This window comes from Hemicordylus capensis, chromosome 1 (assembly GCF_027244095.1).
Source record: "Hemicordylus capensis ecotype Gifberg chromosome 1, rHemCap1.1.pri, whole genome shotgun sequence".
Taxonomy (NCBI): Eukaryota; Metazoa; Chordata; class Lepidosauria; order Squamata; family Cordylidae; genus Hemicordylus; species Hemicordylus capensis.
The window spans coordinates 266376250-266392961 of record NC_069657.1 but is presented as its reverse complement, the minus strand read 5'-3'; the positions used below and the strand labels follow the sequence as shown (position 1 = coordinate 266392961).

The following is a 16712-nucleotide window of genomic DNA, read 5'->3' as shown; positions in this document are numbered from 1 at the left end:
TTAAAACCTAGTCTCCCATATGAAAACCCAACATTCTATCCACTGTATACCACACTATCTCTTGTAACAAGGAAATTGTGTACAAGATAATGATGTGAAAAATAACACCAATAATATGTAGCAGCTCTAATGACTTCCTCCCCAAACAGATAGTTGTTTTCTTTTTTATAGTCTACAATATTGATGTTTCCTTACAAAAGGACCAAAGAACACTCGGAATTTGGTATCATGTTCATTACATCCTTAAGTAGTCCAATGACCAGTGATACAAATGCAATCAACTGTTCGCCTCCCAATGCAACACTGAGGAGTAGGGATGTACACGGAACCGGTCCAGTGGCCCTTTATGGCCTCCTTGCAGATGCATCGACGACTTCCAGTCATATCCGGAAGATGAGGGCAATGGAGTGGGAGGCAGGTACGCCGCTGCCCTGATGGGCTTTGAAACAAACAGATGCCAGCAGAGGAAAGCGGCGGGAGGGGTAAGCACACCCACGCCCGCTCTTAAAGATAGATCACTGCCACCTTTGAGTGTCCCCACCGCGGTTCTGTACACATCCCTACCGGGGAGCCATAACATTAATAAAAAGAAAAGAACACAGCTTCTCTTACCTGTGTAACAAGAGGTTCTAGCAACCTTTCAACAGCCAGTGTCCTTATCTCCAAACTTTTGGGATCCCATTTAAAGTTAACATTTCCTGTATTAATTGCAGTCATTTCTGGGAAGAGAGAAGGTTCTGGTTATTGCATTTATCACAAATTTCTATGCAGCACAAACCCAGGCCTTTCCCCCTCAGAATAAAGTCTCACTGCAATGGGACTTACTTAGAGTAAGTGGGTTCAGACTGCAGCCCCAGATACATAGGTAAGGGCCAACTGCTTCAATTGCTAGAGCTTTTCTGCAAAAGTAGAGAAACTGCATTCTTGCCCCATTCATCAAAGTAGTCTTCATGGCCATACTCTAGACTCACTTTTAGACCCAGTCTGCAACAGGGACTCAGCTTGACATTTTTACTGTACGTGTTCATTTTAATCTGTCCCCCCACCTTTTCCTATTCTCTCCTTTGTTTTTCCTCAGTGTCTCTTATAAAACAGCAATCTTGACAAAAAGACAACTAAAAGTAGCAATGTTTTCACTAGTGCAACCAACCTGCAAATCCCCAATGAGAGTGACTATTATCAGGAGCATGAGGAAAAGAGGAGGACCACCTATTATCTGGATTGTATAGGATCTAGAAGTAGGGGTAAGGAATGAGGTAGCCAAATTTGCAGATGATACCAAACTCTTGCAGGTAGTGAAATCCAAAACAGACTGTAAGGAGCTCCAAGAGGATCTCTCCAAACTGGATGAGTGGGTGACAAAATGGCTAAGGTGGTTCAATGTTGGCAAGTGTAAAGTGATGAACACTGGGACAAAACCCCCCAACTTCAAGTATATGTTGATGGGATCTGAGCTGTTGGTGACTGACCAGGAGAGGGATCGTGGGGTCGCAGTGGACAGCTCATTGAAAGTGTCGACTCAATGTGCAGCAGCTGTCAAAAAGGCCAATTCCATGCTAGGGATCATTAGGAAGGGGACTGAAAATAAAACTGCTAGCATTATAATGCCCTTATACAAAACTATAGTGCGGCCACTCTTGGAGTACTGCATACAATTCTGGTCACCACATCTAAAAAAGGACATTGTAGAACTGGAAAAGGTACAGAAGAGGGCAACCATGCAAAAGTGGACAGAGCATGACAAGAAGGTGCAACTGCAACTAATGCAGCCCTATCCACTTTGCAAGACAGCTGCACTTACCTCTAAAATATGTGGTACTTTTAGCAAAAACTGTATGATTGCCAGATATCTAATGTTCCAGTTCCCACTTATAATACCAAGCCAAACACCCTGCTATTTGCAAGTAGCAAGGGTGTCTCCCCTCTAACTTCACACACAGATTCTGGAAATCCAGGGGACTCCCAAAGCTTTACAAAGGGTATCAAAACCTTCCTCTCCGACTCCTTCCAATCACCTAGTTCTATGCCACCAGTTGCAGTAGTGAATAATTTACTTGGGCATAGAGTAACATAGCCAATATTACTATTGGTCTCTAGCTATACTAAATTGAGACACTGAAATCCAACTACATTTTAAAAAACCAACACGCAATACCACTGTTAAAGTACTTATTACTACATTGCTTCATCACCTCATGATCTGACACTAGTTGTGTGTACACATTCGATCTGCGGAAGCAGGGAACCTGCTCTGTCAACTATGATCAGCATAGAACCCTAGCACTGCCCTTTCTCAAAGCCTTCTCATAGCAGGAAAGTATCAGAGGAGTTATTAAGTGAGGGTGGAAGAAGCAGTCTTTGAAATAAAACTCTGTAAGCTGTAGCTGCAGTGACTTCAAGGGGTGGGACAGATGATCCCACAAAACAGCCAAGTCAGACAAATGTCACTCAAGAACAGCAACATCACATATCTAACGTGCTCCAAGTGATCATGGTTTATAAGTTTTATAAAATCCAGCAAGAAAATGCTCACATGAACACAAAATGGAACCAACCAAATTTTGATCATGAGCAGATCCTTAACACCTTTACTACCTATTCTCAACTCAAAAGTTGCAAAAACTAATTCTCACAAGTGCAACTAGCCACACCACAATGCAATTTGTTTAAATGCAATTAAAAATAGTTCCAAGTTTATATTTTCAACAGACCAAAATAATATCTGCTTCAGTTTCCACTGATCAAACCACGAAACCTGACCATAGGTTGCCACAAGTAGAGATGCGGTTTTTCCAGAAATTTGAATTGGAAAAGTTTCTGGAAATTTTTCTGGGGGGAAATCCCCATGCATCTTCTCATTTCTATATCTTCCCCTCTCCATCAGAAAATTATGCCAGTTTTCCAAGTACCCTCTTACTCTGTAAGAGGGAGATGATCAGCTAGAAAAGAAACTATGGCACTGGCACGACCCATGTTCCCCTAGTAGTGTGGGATTTCATCACAAGGAAGCTGCTCCCAAACCACTAGCAAGTGTGAATTGGGCCTTTTAATCAGTCCAGTTCTACACTGCAATATCTGTTTAATGCCAGTTTTGGATTTCAAATACCTTGGTACTCCCACACATCAGAACCATTCCACACAATTGTATATACAGTGAATGTGCATAATGATGGCAAGCAGGACTGCAGCAGTTTGCAACAGCTTGTACATGCATAGGGACTGTACATGAAGTAAATAATGTCAACTGGAGAGAGCTAGCTGTTGTGATCCCATCCCTCCCTAAGTGCATTCATTGTAAGCACAGTCAATGTAAAGAGCACCATTCTTTCATTATTTCTGCTTTTAAGGTTCTATGCATTTTTAGTAAATTGTCTCACTCTGTAGAACCCAGCACAACAATGAAATTAATTCCCACGCAGATGTTTAGTTTTTATGTGCCCCGTTTGATAAAGAGCCACCAAAGTAGCAGCTCTTATAGTTGCTGGAATCCTGCAATTAAAGATGCGGTTTCTTGTTCCCCAGACCACTACCCACCAAAACCTATTTGCCTCTCTACTGGGCTTCATTCCTGTTCCTAGCAACATGGCATAGCCTCTCAATCCTGCCCCTTAGAGATCTTTGCAAGTTCTCTCCACTACTTTTCTACCTTGACCCCTCCTCTTAACTCCCTGCCTACTCTGCCTTTCTCTCCCTCAATCACTGCCTCCTCCACTAATTCTTTCCTCCTACAGCCTATCAGTTTCTTTCAGTCACCTTGCCTTTAGGCTCCTTGTCAAGTTGTTCCCAGTATGCTGCCCAGGTAGCAAAAAACAAACATTATTTGCAGACATTATTTGCATAAACAGAGGAAACATTAGCAATCCAGATTTTGCTCCACAGATTTCAGTAAGAGGCGGCAACTGTTGCTGAAAAGGAGCAACTGTGCAGTGATGTCATCATTCCAGCCAAGAGCCTCAAACTTTTGTTCTTCTATGCCACTTCCATTCTAGTCACAGTGACTGAGTACAGAAAAACAAATCCAAGTACTGAACAGAGCAATGCATCAGTTTTGGCAGGAGGCCTGGATGACAATTAAACTACTGCATTAATGGAAGTACTGTACTTGCCTGGCAGACTACATACCAGACATTAATCATCCTATCCAGAGAACTGACTGCACAACACACACTAGGCAGAACCCTCAACAAATAAAAAAGAATGGCAACAAATCCTCAAGATAAGCAAGTTAAAGAAGCAGAATGCAGTAGTTACCGGAGGAAGGAAAGAAATAAAGAAGAGATACTAGTTATTCCTGAAAGCAAGCATGTTTACAAGTACACCCTAAAATTACAATACTCTGGCGATTTTATCTACTTATAACAGCAGTTTATAGTTACCCATCCCTCCCTGTTTGAATGCAAGCAGAGCTTTGTATTTGTGAGAGAATAAACTAAACAATCTGAGACTGGGTGTAGTACACCAAGGTATGGTACATTGCTAGTATAGGCAATGCTATTTAAAGCTGCAATCTTTTGTGGATGCAAACATCCACAGTTGAATCAACTTCAAGTGAATTCAACAGGATTTGTTTATAAATCAATCAAACTTGTGCTTAAGATCAGAGTGAGGTACACATTACTTCACAGCTTGATATATGCAAATTATTCCAATGTTTTAGGAATTTTCAATGTTTGAGAAGCATGATTCAAGATCAAAATGACCCCACTTACCTGTCAGCCCCCACACCCACACCCCCAAAGGAGTGGATTACACAAGACAGAACCACTGCAGTAGTTCATTTCCCCCTTAAGAATGAGCCCCCTCTCAAAAGGTTTGCCACAGCACCTTCCAGATAGAATCATTAGAGCAAGCACCTTTATAACATAAAGAGACTTGCTGACAATCCTAATGTCAGCCCATGCCCTTTCATAAGATCTCCTACCAACTCTATAGCGAGTATTCTGTCAGGAATAGGCTGGAACTAAGGAGAAAAACTCAAACCAAAGAACTGCACTCCATAAAATACAAAAGGCGGAATCCAGACTAAGTTAGTAATGACTAACTTGTCTCATTTATTGCAAGTGTGTAGTCATGGCTAACTTAGTCTGGATCCTGCCCAAAATGCCTACAGCTCCAAGCAAAGTCTTTGCAAAATCAAAGAGCAAGTGAGAGATAGTTGTACATGATTAAGTATCCATCATATTTAGTACTGCCCGATATGTGCATCTCTAGGTGGTATGCAGAAGAAAGCAAGACAGGATTATCATCATCATTATTATCTATATTTTATATCCCGCTCTTCCTCCAAGAAGCCCAGAGCGGTGTAATACATACTTAAGTTTCTCCTAACAACCCTGTGAAGTAGGTTAGGCTGAGAGAGAAGTGACTGGCCCAGAGTCACCCAGCAAGTCTCATGGCTGAATGGGGAATTGAACTCGGGTCTCCCCGGTCCTAATTCAGCACTCTGACCACTACGCCACACTGGATGAAGAGAAGCAAGGTTAGAAGAGTCCCAAGCATCTGGCTGCTCAAGAGCCTAAGCATCTACTACTATACCCTAGGAATCTGAATATTTGTCAAACTCTGGAAAGAAGAACATCGGGAGGATCAGACTGAAGAGAGTGCTGACTCAGTACACGCCTGAGCTTCCAGAGACAGATCCAACTAAGTGTTCAGGAACTGTCCTATAAAAACTTCATAGATAAAATAAGGTTCCACCACTAGCCCCAGCCTTTCTGAAGCAGATGCCTGAGAGTATGACCTTGAGAGACACTGAATTATATCAAACCCTTAAACAGAATCCCTTATAATGGCAAGGCAGAAGAGCATCTTCCTGAAGTTTTGTAATGAGGCATTACCCCAGGGCTGGAAATATCTCAGATATCTGGTTATTTAGAAGAGTTATGCTGATGCTTAGGAAGATCCAAGTGCAACTTTAACTTTTAAGTTAACTGAGTGTTACTGGAGCAGATTCCATATACCTCAACCCCATGACCCTCAGATAACCTTTATATGAAGCAACAGGAAGAAACCATATTATATCTTAAGAAAGATAAGCCCCCCAGGATGCTAGCGCCATGGGAATTACCCATATCACTGATTTCTTTTTTAGGTGTTATTCAAACAGACTGGGATCCAGCCATACACAAAGCTATCTGCAGTCCATACAACTCAACTAACATAGGAATCTACTAGTTTTCCACCAGAAACTGCCTACTTCAGACAACTATCTCGAGCTACTCATCAGACAAGAAAGCCCCATAAACAATGGTCTCTTTTTGGATTTTATCCATGATCTCCCCCTCAATAAAAGATTACCTCTCCCAATATTGGAGACTAAAATAAGAATTGAATTATACCAACTATCTAGGACTATTTCTGCTATACAGGTCAGCAGAGACAAATATATAGTATTCGGGGGTTGAAATTAGCTGTCACCTCAGGGCTGCCATTTAGGATGAGTAGGTTCAGTATAGGTCAGACAGCTACATTTCCAAGGAAACATATACCTGTTAAATGTAAAGTGTGCCATCAAGTCGATTTCAACTCCTGGCACCCAAGAGACCTGTGGTTTTCTTTGGTAGAATACAGGAGGGGTTTACCATTGCCATCTCCCATGCAGTATGAGATAATGCCTTTCAGCATCTTCCTATATCGCTGCTGCCCAATATAGGTGTTTCCCATAGGTCTGGAAACATACAAGCGGGGATTTGAACTGGCAACCTTCTGCTTGTTAGTCAAGCATTTCCCCTCTGCACCACTTAAGGTGTTCCTCTGTGTAAAACCAGTAAGTTGGTCAGAAGAGAAGACCTCACCCAAAGCAAGAAAAGGGAAAACACACACCATCCACAGGTATAACTCTCAAATGAAGATTTTTTTAAAAATTCAATATGTACACATCTTGAACTATTATCTTCAGGAATACTGTATACAAATAAAAACTGAATTAAAATAGATGTATTAGTTAATAAATGCTATATAAGAATAGTATTCAATTGAGCCAGTGTGGTGTAGTGTTTAGAGTGCTGGACTAGGACCGGGGAGACCCGAGTTCAAATCTCCATTCAGCCATGATACTTGCTGGGTAACTCTGGCCAGTCACTTCTTTCTCAGCCTAACCTACTTCACAGGGTTATTGTGAGGAGAAACTTAAATATGTAGCACACTGCTCTGGGCTCCTTGGAGGAAGAGTGGGATATAAAATATAATAATTATATTATATTATAATTATTATTATATTATAATAACAATATTCCATCCAAGACTAAACCTAATATTTTAATGTGTTAATATTCTCTTACAAATTGTTTCACAATTTATAAAGATGTGCTCTATGCAAAAATGTATTTTTTTAATAAAGCACATCCAAAGTGTAGAGGCTCTTAAAACATACTTCACAAACGAACATGAGTATATCCAAGAGTAGGCCTTGGAATCCTACTGTGAACCTTGCCCCAACAATACAGTGGTCATATTAACAGTTCTGGAGAATGCGTTATCAAATGTGCCTAGCAGGAGCTGGGATCCCAAGGTACCTCTGCACATATGCCCAATCACCAACTATGTTGCTTATGACCAACTTAGGTTATTTATGACTAACTTGTTTCACTGATTTCAATTGCGCTTAGTCATAACTAGTCAGTATGTGACCCTACATTTATACTGTAGCTTCCTTGATTTCCCCATCCAACTGAAACAGATGCAACTCCAGAGCCTGTCTCCTCCAACCATTGTAAAACAATATTCAAGTGACACACGTAATGTGTTCCAATAGGACTTTAAGGCCCAGTGTGTATGCTCAGATCATCTGAGTCAGATGCTCCTTGTATGGCCTTTGGATTCCAGCCAACATAGTCAGAAAATAGAATGCTCTTATATCAAATATTAGCAGTATATTTGTTTTACAGGAGTTATTTTGCAAGCATGAAAATGTGTGACATTAATCTGCATAAAATGTAACCAGATCAATTAGTGAAAGATTTCTTAGTGTCTGAGCCATACTGGAGTGATTCAGCTGCCTGCCTACAATAGCTAGGTTCAGCTCCCCATTTAACTGTGATGCTCCACAACTTCCTAGTCAACTGTGAACCTCTAGGCCAAACTAGACAGGAATTAAAGTTCTGAGGGGTTTTTGTTTAATCATCAGTGTGGGGATTTGAACTGGGCTGATGCATAAGGGTCTAACCCTATGCTCTATGCCATAGCCCCCCACAATGCCACTATTAGCTGTACAGGATAAAACCTTTCAGAAATGGGGTGGGTAGGTGGAGTTGTGCCATCGAATTGATGTCGACTCCTGGCGATCACAGAGCCCTGTGGTTTTCTTTGGTAGAATACAGGAGGGGTTTACCATTGCCATCTACTGCGCAGTATGAGATGCCTTTCAGCATCTTCCTGTATCGCTGCTGCCCAACCAGCAGAGATTTGAACCAACAACCTCTTGCTCCCTAGGCAAGTTACTTCCCCACTGTGCCATTAGGTGGCTGCCACACTCTCTAAAGGTAAAGTGTGCCATCAAGTCTGGCGACCACAGAGCCCTGCACTTGTCTTTGATAGAATACAGGAGAGGTTTACTATTGCTACCCCTCTTAAACATATATATACACACACACAAAACAGAAGATGTTGGGGATTCCAAAAACACTACCTTGGCCCTCTGTGAGCAGCTTTGTACCTAGTTTACATTAAAGCATTCTTCTATGAAAGGAAATTTATGGTAACCCACCTTAAATCCTTAATGTAATGACAGTGGGATTTGCATATAATCCCAGGCTGTAAATACTTTAGGAGTACATAAGTAGCTAGCATAACACTTGTTCCTACAAAAAATGAACACAACATATGCTACTTGCAGCACAGATGCTCGTAGTCCAACAATGGAAATCATCCTGGCCATTAAAAAAAGAGACAGATGGATTTATGGGATGTTTTCATAAGGGGTGTTAATGCAACAAATGCACACTAAACAGAATAGACAAAAAGTAATTTTATGGCAGATTGGTGGCTAACAACATATTTAGAGAATTATCCAAACATTATTTACCTACAAAAATGCTGCAGGGCACGCATAATGTTGTTTGATAACTGATAAAAGTATCGACTTAAGTTTAAATATAAATCATTATGGTGAGGGCAGAGAGAAAGTACGTTAGGATTTGCAACTATTGTTGACTATATTAAAAATCATAGTAAAACTCACAAACAGTTAAGAAAAAAACCGAGCTTGAGCTTAGTTGTCTTCAGTAAGAAAACATCGAAAGTTGCACCAAACTTTTCCCAGGCGGAGCAAGCCTCTGAAGACTTCTACGCAAGTTTACATTAACTTCCTATGGGGGAAGTTTTCCCTTTTAAAGTTTGCTTTCTGATACTGTTGGGAGCTGTGGCAGCACTGGCGCATTTACACCCGCTGCCATTGCATACATACACACACGCACACAAACATACAACCTTTTAAACTGTTCTTCCCGCAGTTCAACCCCGCCCCGCCCCCCCGTTCTCCCTTCTTCGAAATCCGAAGGTTTGGAAGCAAAACAGAGCAGGGACAAAGGGGCCCGCCTTCTCCTCCTCCTGCTGTCACCAGACCCACAACTCCTGGGGAGGAAAGAGAAGCGGATCCTCTCTCTCGCTCTCCTCCCCCCCCCCGCGCTCCACAGGAGCTCACTCACAAATCCCTGGAATGAGGACACCGCCCAGAGCAAGACGGGAAGAGGCGGAGGGGGAGCCAGGCAGGCCTCAAGCGCCCGAGGCGGAGTGGCACTGCAAGAGGAGCAGCAGCAGCCGCCCCGGGTCCCACCACGGGGAGAGGGGGGTAGGAATGCGAGGGGGAGAAGTGGGGCGCCGGGGGTGGCAGGGTGGGGAGAGAAAAGACACTGGCCGCGCCGCCGCTTCTTTCGCTCAGCGGGGCTGGGCTGGGGCGGGCTGTGCCCACGCTCAAAGTTTTCAGCTCGGCCGGAGAGGGGGGCCCAGCCGGGCCGCAGGGAAGGCATTTCGGCGGCGACCCCCCCCCCCCGCGCCTCGCCTTCCTCCACGGAAAGTTACCTGCGGCTCCTCCTCGTCCGCTTTATTTGTTGTGGCGGTTTCGGCTGCTCCCAAGGAGTTCCACCCAGGCCCGCTGCTCGGGGGGTCTTTGCGCGCCGCTTTGTCCCACTCCCTCTCGGCTTGCCTGCCTGCCTTGCCCTCAGCTCGGCTCCTCCGGCCCGCCGCGCCCTGTCCCAAGCCGAGCCAGAGAGTCTGCGAAGGCGACGAGGAAGCAGACTCTTCCGGGCACCTCCCCCTGCAGCCCTTCCTTGCTGTTCCCAGCACCGCCCTCTGTCTGCTGCCGGCTCTTCTTGCACCGCCCTCTGCGCGCGCTGTGGGCTCTTCCTTGTACCCGCCCACCAGCAGCCCAGCCGGCGAAGAAGTTACTGCAGAGTTGAAAGTGGCGGCACCAGGGGGCACAGAAGGGGCAAAGTGTATTTATGGGTGGGCGACCAATGTCCTACATATTAGAATTCTGAAATAGAGCTGGGGATGGGAGACAAGCGAACCCCTTTTCTGGGGCGGCCCGCTTGCCCTCCCATGCTCCGCGCCCGCCCCCCACCCCGCAAATTAGATGTCAACTTACTTGCCAGGAGGATCTTTACTTCTAGCTGGAACTGGAAAGACAACACAGAGGAAGGAAAACCAGCGAGGGAAGCGGGATAAGGGGAAATGAGTAAATCAAGGAGTTTCAGGTGAGAGTTTACTGAGTCTGAGGTCATGTGGCCAAAAGGAAAACCTGCGTCAGGTGTCTTTAAAAGAAAGGGGTGTGTGTGTGTGTTTCCACGTTGTCCATATAAGGTTGGAGGCTTCTAGTCGCTGAAGACATGAAGGGTGTGGAACTCGAGTTCCCGGAGGTGCTTGGAGGAGGAGCGTAGTGGCTGCCTGTGCCTTATACAAAACGTTAGCAGGGCCTCATCTTTTTGTCTTAAAGGTCCCCAAAATGATTGGCAATCAGGTTAAAAATCAGACATATGAACAGTCAGGGCAAACAGGGTGACCACACTGGGCCCTGCTCTTTTAACCCGTATTAGAATAAAATGGAAGGGGCCCCACACTGCTTTTTTTTTTTTTTTGGTTGCCCAACACCCTGCCAGGGCTCTCTAAAGACAGCCCTATGTGAACAATACAATATATTGATGTACACACATAGAGTTGAGTGTACTGGCCCGCAAAACAGAAGTCCACTACTAGATCAGCAAAATTCAGAATCACAGTTCTGTCTTGACCTTATATAAGGTCTTCCCAAATGCTCTTTGTAAGAGCTCAGCTTCAGGCATGTTTTTGGTGGACGGTCAACAATCCTGGGGGTACGTAGACATCCCTGTTGGGTCATCTCTATAATATGGCACCACGTTAAGGAAAGGAAATGGGGTAGGGGACCAGAATCCATCAAGCCCACTTATACTTCACCCTAACACAGAGCAAAGCAAACAGAATGCTGGGTTGCCTCTTCATACAATTGAGGCTTGAATCTAGGGGAGGCAGTCAAAAAAACTGTATCCAGTGTTTGTAGAATACAAGCTTAATTTACACGTGTGTGCATGTATATCTATCTATCTATCTATACACACACTTGACATATTTTATGCTATACCAGGTGGAAGAGACTTATCTCCTCCCTGAGGAACATTATGTCTCTTTTAAGAAATTGGATTCCTGGCACCCGCACATTTTGAATAATATTTGAGGTTCCATACTTAACTGCAAATGTTTATATGCTGTTAATTTTACCATCTGCAAGATTTCCCAGACCTTCATCAACCATTTGCCTTTTCCAAATGCCTTGTGCATGCTGCCCTGGCAGCCACTAACATATTTAAGATCACTACTGCATGTTGCTCAGATGCCAATTATAAAGATGCTTGAGCCTTCACTGATTGATGGACACTCACTGACCACAGAGATGTCGAAATGGAGGAGAGCTGGTCTTGTGGTAGCAAGCATGAATTGTTCCCTTTGCTAAGCAGGGTCCATCCTGATTTGGATTTGAATGGGGGACTACATGAGTGACATTCTCCTGAGAGAATGGGGTCACTTTGGGATGCTAGCATGCAGAAAGTCCCAAGTTCCCTCCCTGGCATCTCCAAGATAGGGCTGAGGGAGACTGTCCTGCCTGCAACCCTGGAGAAACCACTGCCAGTCTGTGCAGACAATACTGAGCTAGATGGACCAATGGTCTATAAGGCAGCATCCCATGTTCCTATGTTAGGATGCTCCCCACTAAGCTACAGTTCTAGTTTTTGGTACATGCATACTCCAAAGCCCTCCAATTGCCAGAAAAAAAATGATTTAGACATTTGTATGATTATTTTCCTCATAACAAAGGACTCAAAGTGTACCCCAAATTATTAAAGTATTTCCAGGATATCTTGGAACCTAAAATTTGGCTTCTAAAATTAATCTGCTTCTACAGTAGCTAGAAAGCTGAGATTTGGTTTACACATAGCCCAAGACAACTTGAAAGTCTCTCCTTGGAAACAGTGGGGAGGGCAAGAACTATATCTCAAAATGTTTTAAGGTGCTTCCAAACAACCCAGAATCCTGAACTTTGGCATGTGCGTAACCCAGACACAGTGGCTCATATAGTGTATAGAATTCTCAGAGGTGCTCTTACCCCTGGACTTTGGGGCCAAAGTCCAGTGCCTCCGCAGCATCTGCCCCCCCCCCCCCGCCGCCATTTGGGAGGAAGGCAGGGTCAAGTAAGGCAGTCTTTCACCGCCGCCTCTTGACTCCGTCCCTCCCTCCGTCAGTCAGCCACTCACTGGTGAGTGCTTTGCTTTCAGTTCTTCAGTGGCAGCATGCTGTCCCAGCGAGCCCCGCCCCAGCCAGAGCAGCTCAGCAGTGGCAGCCATTCACAATGTTGGGGAGGCGGGAGAGCCGTCCTGCTCTCCCGCCACTCAGTGGCAGCTTTAAAAGTAAAACAAAAAACACCAGACAAGCCCCGCCCCTAGGTGGCCATGCCCCTGGCCCCCCTCAGAGTCCCCGTCCCGATTTCAGCCAACACGATATTGGCAACCCTACTGGGGAGGTGGCTTTGGGGGATGGCAGAATGCACCCCTGTTGCCCTCACCCCTGCCTCTCACCTGGGTACTTGATGTTGGCCCCGGCCAGAGCTGATGTAGCCCATCCTATCCCACCCCTGTCTGTCAAGCCCAGGCACTGACTTTGCAGAGTGGGTTGCTGCCATGCATATGGTGGGAGACTGCCTGGGCTTCTCTATACTGCCTTGGTAGTCAGTGGTGGCGGTAGCAGGAAGTCACCCCTCCCTTGCTTCCACTTGGTCTCCTTCTCTCCAAGCATTGGAAGGAGATTTAATGGAAGTGCGGAAGGCGATAACTCCACTACATGATGAGCATCCACTCAGCTGCTCAAGGCCTTTTCCTGCTGCCAATGTGGCCAAGTCTACTAAGTGATTGTCTACTGGTGACAGGTACAGTGCTGCTAGTAGACCTAGCCTCCAGAGTGTTGGGATGTGTGTCGGGGCAGAGCCACCGTTAGGCTAATGGGTTCAAAGAACCCAGGCCACCACCGATCAGGGGCCGCTAGCGTGGTCCCATCTGACATCAGATGTGGGGCGTGGTCTCCCCAATGGAGCTGCGTGGCCCTGTTTGGAAGGGAGTTCACCCGTGCTGCATTGGACAGCGTGGGCCAAAGTGACCCTCCCTGCCTTAAAGGCAAGGAGGGCCACTCCTGGCCTCGCTGCCAATACAGCGGGGCCAACTGATCTCTCTCCCAAAGGGGCCGTGAGGCTCCGTTTAGGAGGGAGATCGGCCCACCCTGCATTGGCAGCACAGCCAGAACGGCTCTCCCTGTCTTTAAGGGGGGCCGATCGCCCTTCCAATGGAGCATGGGCCGATCTCCCTTCCAAACGGGGCCCCATGGCCCCATTCCACAGCAAGACCACGCCCCGGCATCTGATGTCAGATGCTGGGGCATGGCTAGCTGGCCCCCTGCGTCTGACATCAGATGTGGGGGGCAGGGCCAGAGGGCCACCACCGTGGCCACGCACGGGCCGCCACCAGCCTCCCTACGCTCCCTACTGGTGTGTGTGACAGCAAGGTTACATTGGCTCCCATCCAGGGGTGCAGCCAGCGTGAAGGGGAAGTGGCATTTCATCTGTTGGCCTCAGGCATGAGCAAGCATTAGGCTGGTGTTGATTAGATTATATTCTGAAGGAATTTACAGGTTTTAAAGGAATATAACCATTAGGTTCTTTTTCAATGCCACTGTTCCTGTCCCCATTCTCTCTTCCTGTTTTCTCTTACTACATTCTCCCTACGTTCTGCCCTCTGATTCTGCTTATGTTTCTCTTTATTTTTGCAATATATATACAGTGGGTATAGAAAAGAATCACCCCCTTTGATAGACCTTAAATTCTGGTTCCCTTACATCCTGAAATGAAAACACAAAGAAAATTCCCTTCACCAGCTGTACTTATCCAATGCAACCTATAACATCCAACTGAAAAACATCACAATTACAGTCCAGAAAAAGTGTCAGAAATAAAAAACAAGAATTACTGAGATTGAAAAAGGATCACACCCCCCCCCCAATGTCAATATTTTGTTGAACCACCTTTTGCTTTAATAACAGCCTTGAGTCTGTTGGGATATTTCTCTATCAACTGGTTCAACAAAATATTGACATTGGGGGGGGGGGGTGATCCTTTTTCAATCTCAGTAATTCTTGTTTTTTATTTCTGACACTTTTTCTGGACTGTAATTGTGATGTTTTTCAGTTGGATGTTATAGGTTGCATTGGATAAGTACAGCTGGTGAAGGGAATTTTCTTTGTGTTTTCATTTCAGGATGTAAGGGAACCAGAATTTAAGGTCTATCAAAGGGGGTGATTCTTTTCTATACCCACTGTATATGTGTTTCTCTTTATTTTTGCCCTGGTTTTCCAGGGATTTTAACTGTTTGAATGTTTAATTGGTTTTATTCTGTTTTTATAGTTTTGATTTTAATTGTTAACTGGTTTTAATTGGTTTTATTCTGTTGTAAACTGCCCTGAGCTATTTTTGGAAGGGCAGTATATAAATTGAATGAATGAATGAAAGAATGAATACATAAATACATAAATAAATAACTGTCAGAAGCTGTGGCGATGATCACTGGCTTTTAAAAGAGGATTAGACAAATTTTTGAAAGAAGGATCTCTCAGTGGCTATTAGCCATGACAGCCAAACAGAATCTTCGAATTCTGATGCAGAATTCTGACATAAAACTCAGAATTCCAGTTGCTGGTGGGCAAAGAGCAAGGGATATCTGTGGCGAAATGCCCTGCTTATTGGCTTTATGGAAGGGTCTGTTTGGCTGCTGTTTGAAACAGGATGCTGGGCCAAAGTGACTCTTGGTATGATCCAGTATGTCAGCTCTCTGATTCTCCCTGCAATCTCCTTTCTTTAATGCCCTCCCCCCATCTTTACAGTTTCATATCCCCAGCCACCCTCTACACTTCCAGGGGTACAGCTAGGTAATTTCAGACTCTGGACTTAATGGCCTTATGGGGGACCCTCCCTTGTTACAAGCATTCCATATCAATAAATGTTCTCAAAGCATTTTACACAGAAAAATGATAGATGAATAAGATAAATTAATACATAAATAATATATAAATGAGAGTGAAGAGGGGATTGTCTGGCCCTCTAAACTCAAGGTTGTGGCATAGCATGAATCTTCCATTGTGTTCAACCATGACCTTCAAGATGTGCCCCAACTTGTATTTTTCAGGTTGCAGCCACAGATATAAGAAAGTTCTGCAGCAGCCTTTTGGGAGTCCAGCCTTTTGAGACACTAAAAGGGAGCCTAGAAGCTGTAGGTCAGACTAGCTGCAGGCCCAGCCTCTGACCTGCAGCTTACCTGGTGAACCGCGGGCTGTTGCCTTTCAGCCTGAACAGGTTCTTCAGCAAGAAGAGGGAGGGGAGAAGAAAACTATCTCTGTGGCTTGGAGTGTGTACCTTTTCAGGCACTCTCTGTACTCCTCCAGAGATAAGCTGGGGGCTCCCTCACACACACTACGGATGGGGCAGAGGTCTGGGGGGTCTCTTGACTTATGCCCCAAAGTCCAGCCTTAATGGTACCATTATACACTCCTCAGTTTAACACACTATCTTAATCTAATCTTATGTAAACAAAAGCAACACAACACTTCTTGTCAGTGGCTCTGGTTGACCCACTCTGCTATCATAAAGAGTAAGACCCTGGTTCTGAGTGCTTTGACAATCCAAGAATGATCATCTGCATTCTCAAGGAGTGGGACCTGACCCAGTTTGATCCATGAACATTTCATTAGAAAGAGTCCTAGAGTCCAGAAGAAATTGCTGCCTTGAATTTTGAAACTCCAGGTGCTAAGTCTGTGTTGTAGTGGAAGAAATTGGAGCCATTTTGGAAGAGGTATTTTACCATTCCCCCCTCTGTATACCCACTTAATGGCACAGAGAGGAAGTAACTTGCCTAGGGAGCAAGAGATTGCTGGTTTGAATCCCTGCCAGTATGTTTCCCAAACTATGGAAAACACCTATATCAGGCAGCAGCAATATCGGAAGATGCTGAAAGGCATCAGCTCATACTACACGGGAGATGGCAATGGTAAACCTCTCCTGTATTCTACCAAAGAAAACCACAGGGCTCTGTGGTTGACACCAACTCGATAGCACAACTTTAAACCAATGTGCTTTGTCAAATTGATTTTTAAATTTTTTTGGCACAGAA

General features: G+C 44.8%; 1 protein-coding gene across 3 annotated transcripts in view; it reads right to left on the bottom strand.

Moving 5' to 3' along the window:
• Positions 1 to 16712, bottom strand: part of CTNNA1 (catenin alpha 1) — a 114060-nt gene that overhangs the window by 82458 nt on the left and 14890 nt on the right. Inside the window, exons 1-2 of one of the 3 annotated variants that reach the window (XM_053284939.1) lie at positions 10583 to 10718; positions 613 to 719 (exon numbers count right to left, since the gene is read on the bottom strand). In XM_053284939.1, the coding sequence (XP_053140914.1) occupies positions 613 to 719; positions 10583 to 10718 (243 nt within the window). Of the gene's footprint in view, positions 1 to 612; positions 720 to 10017; positions 10291 to 10582; positions 10719 to 16712 lie in introns of those variants that run through there. The other 2 variants (XM_053284940.1, XM_053284941.1) reach the window with 2 other exon arrangements.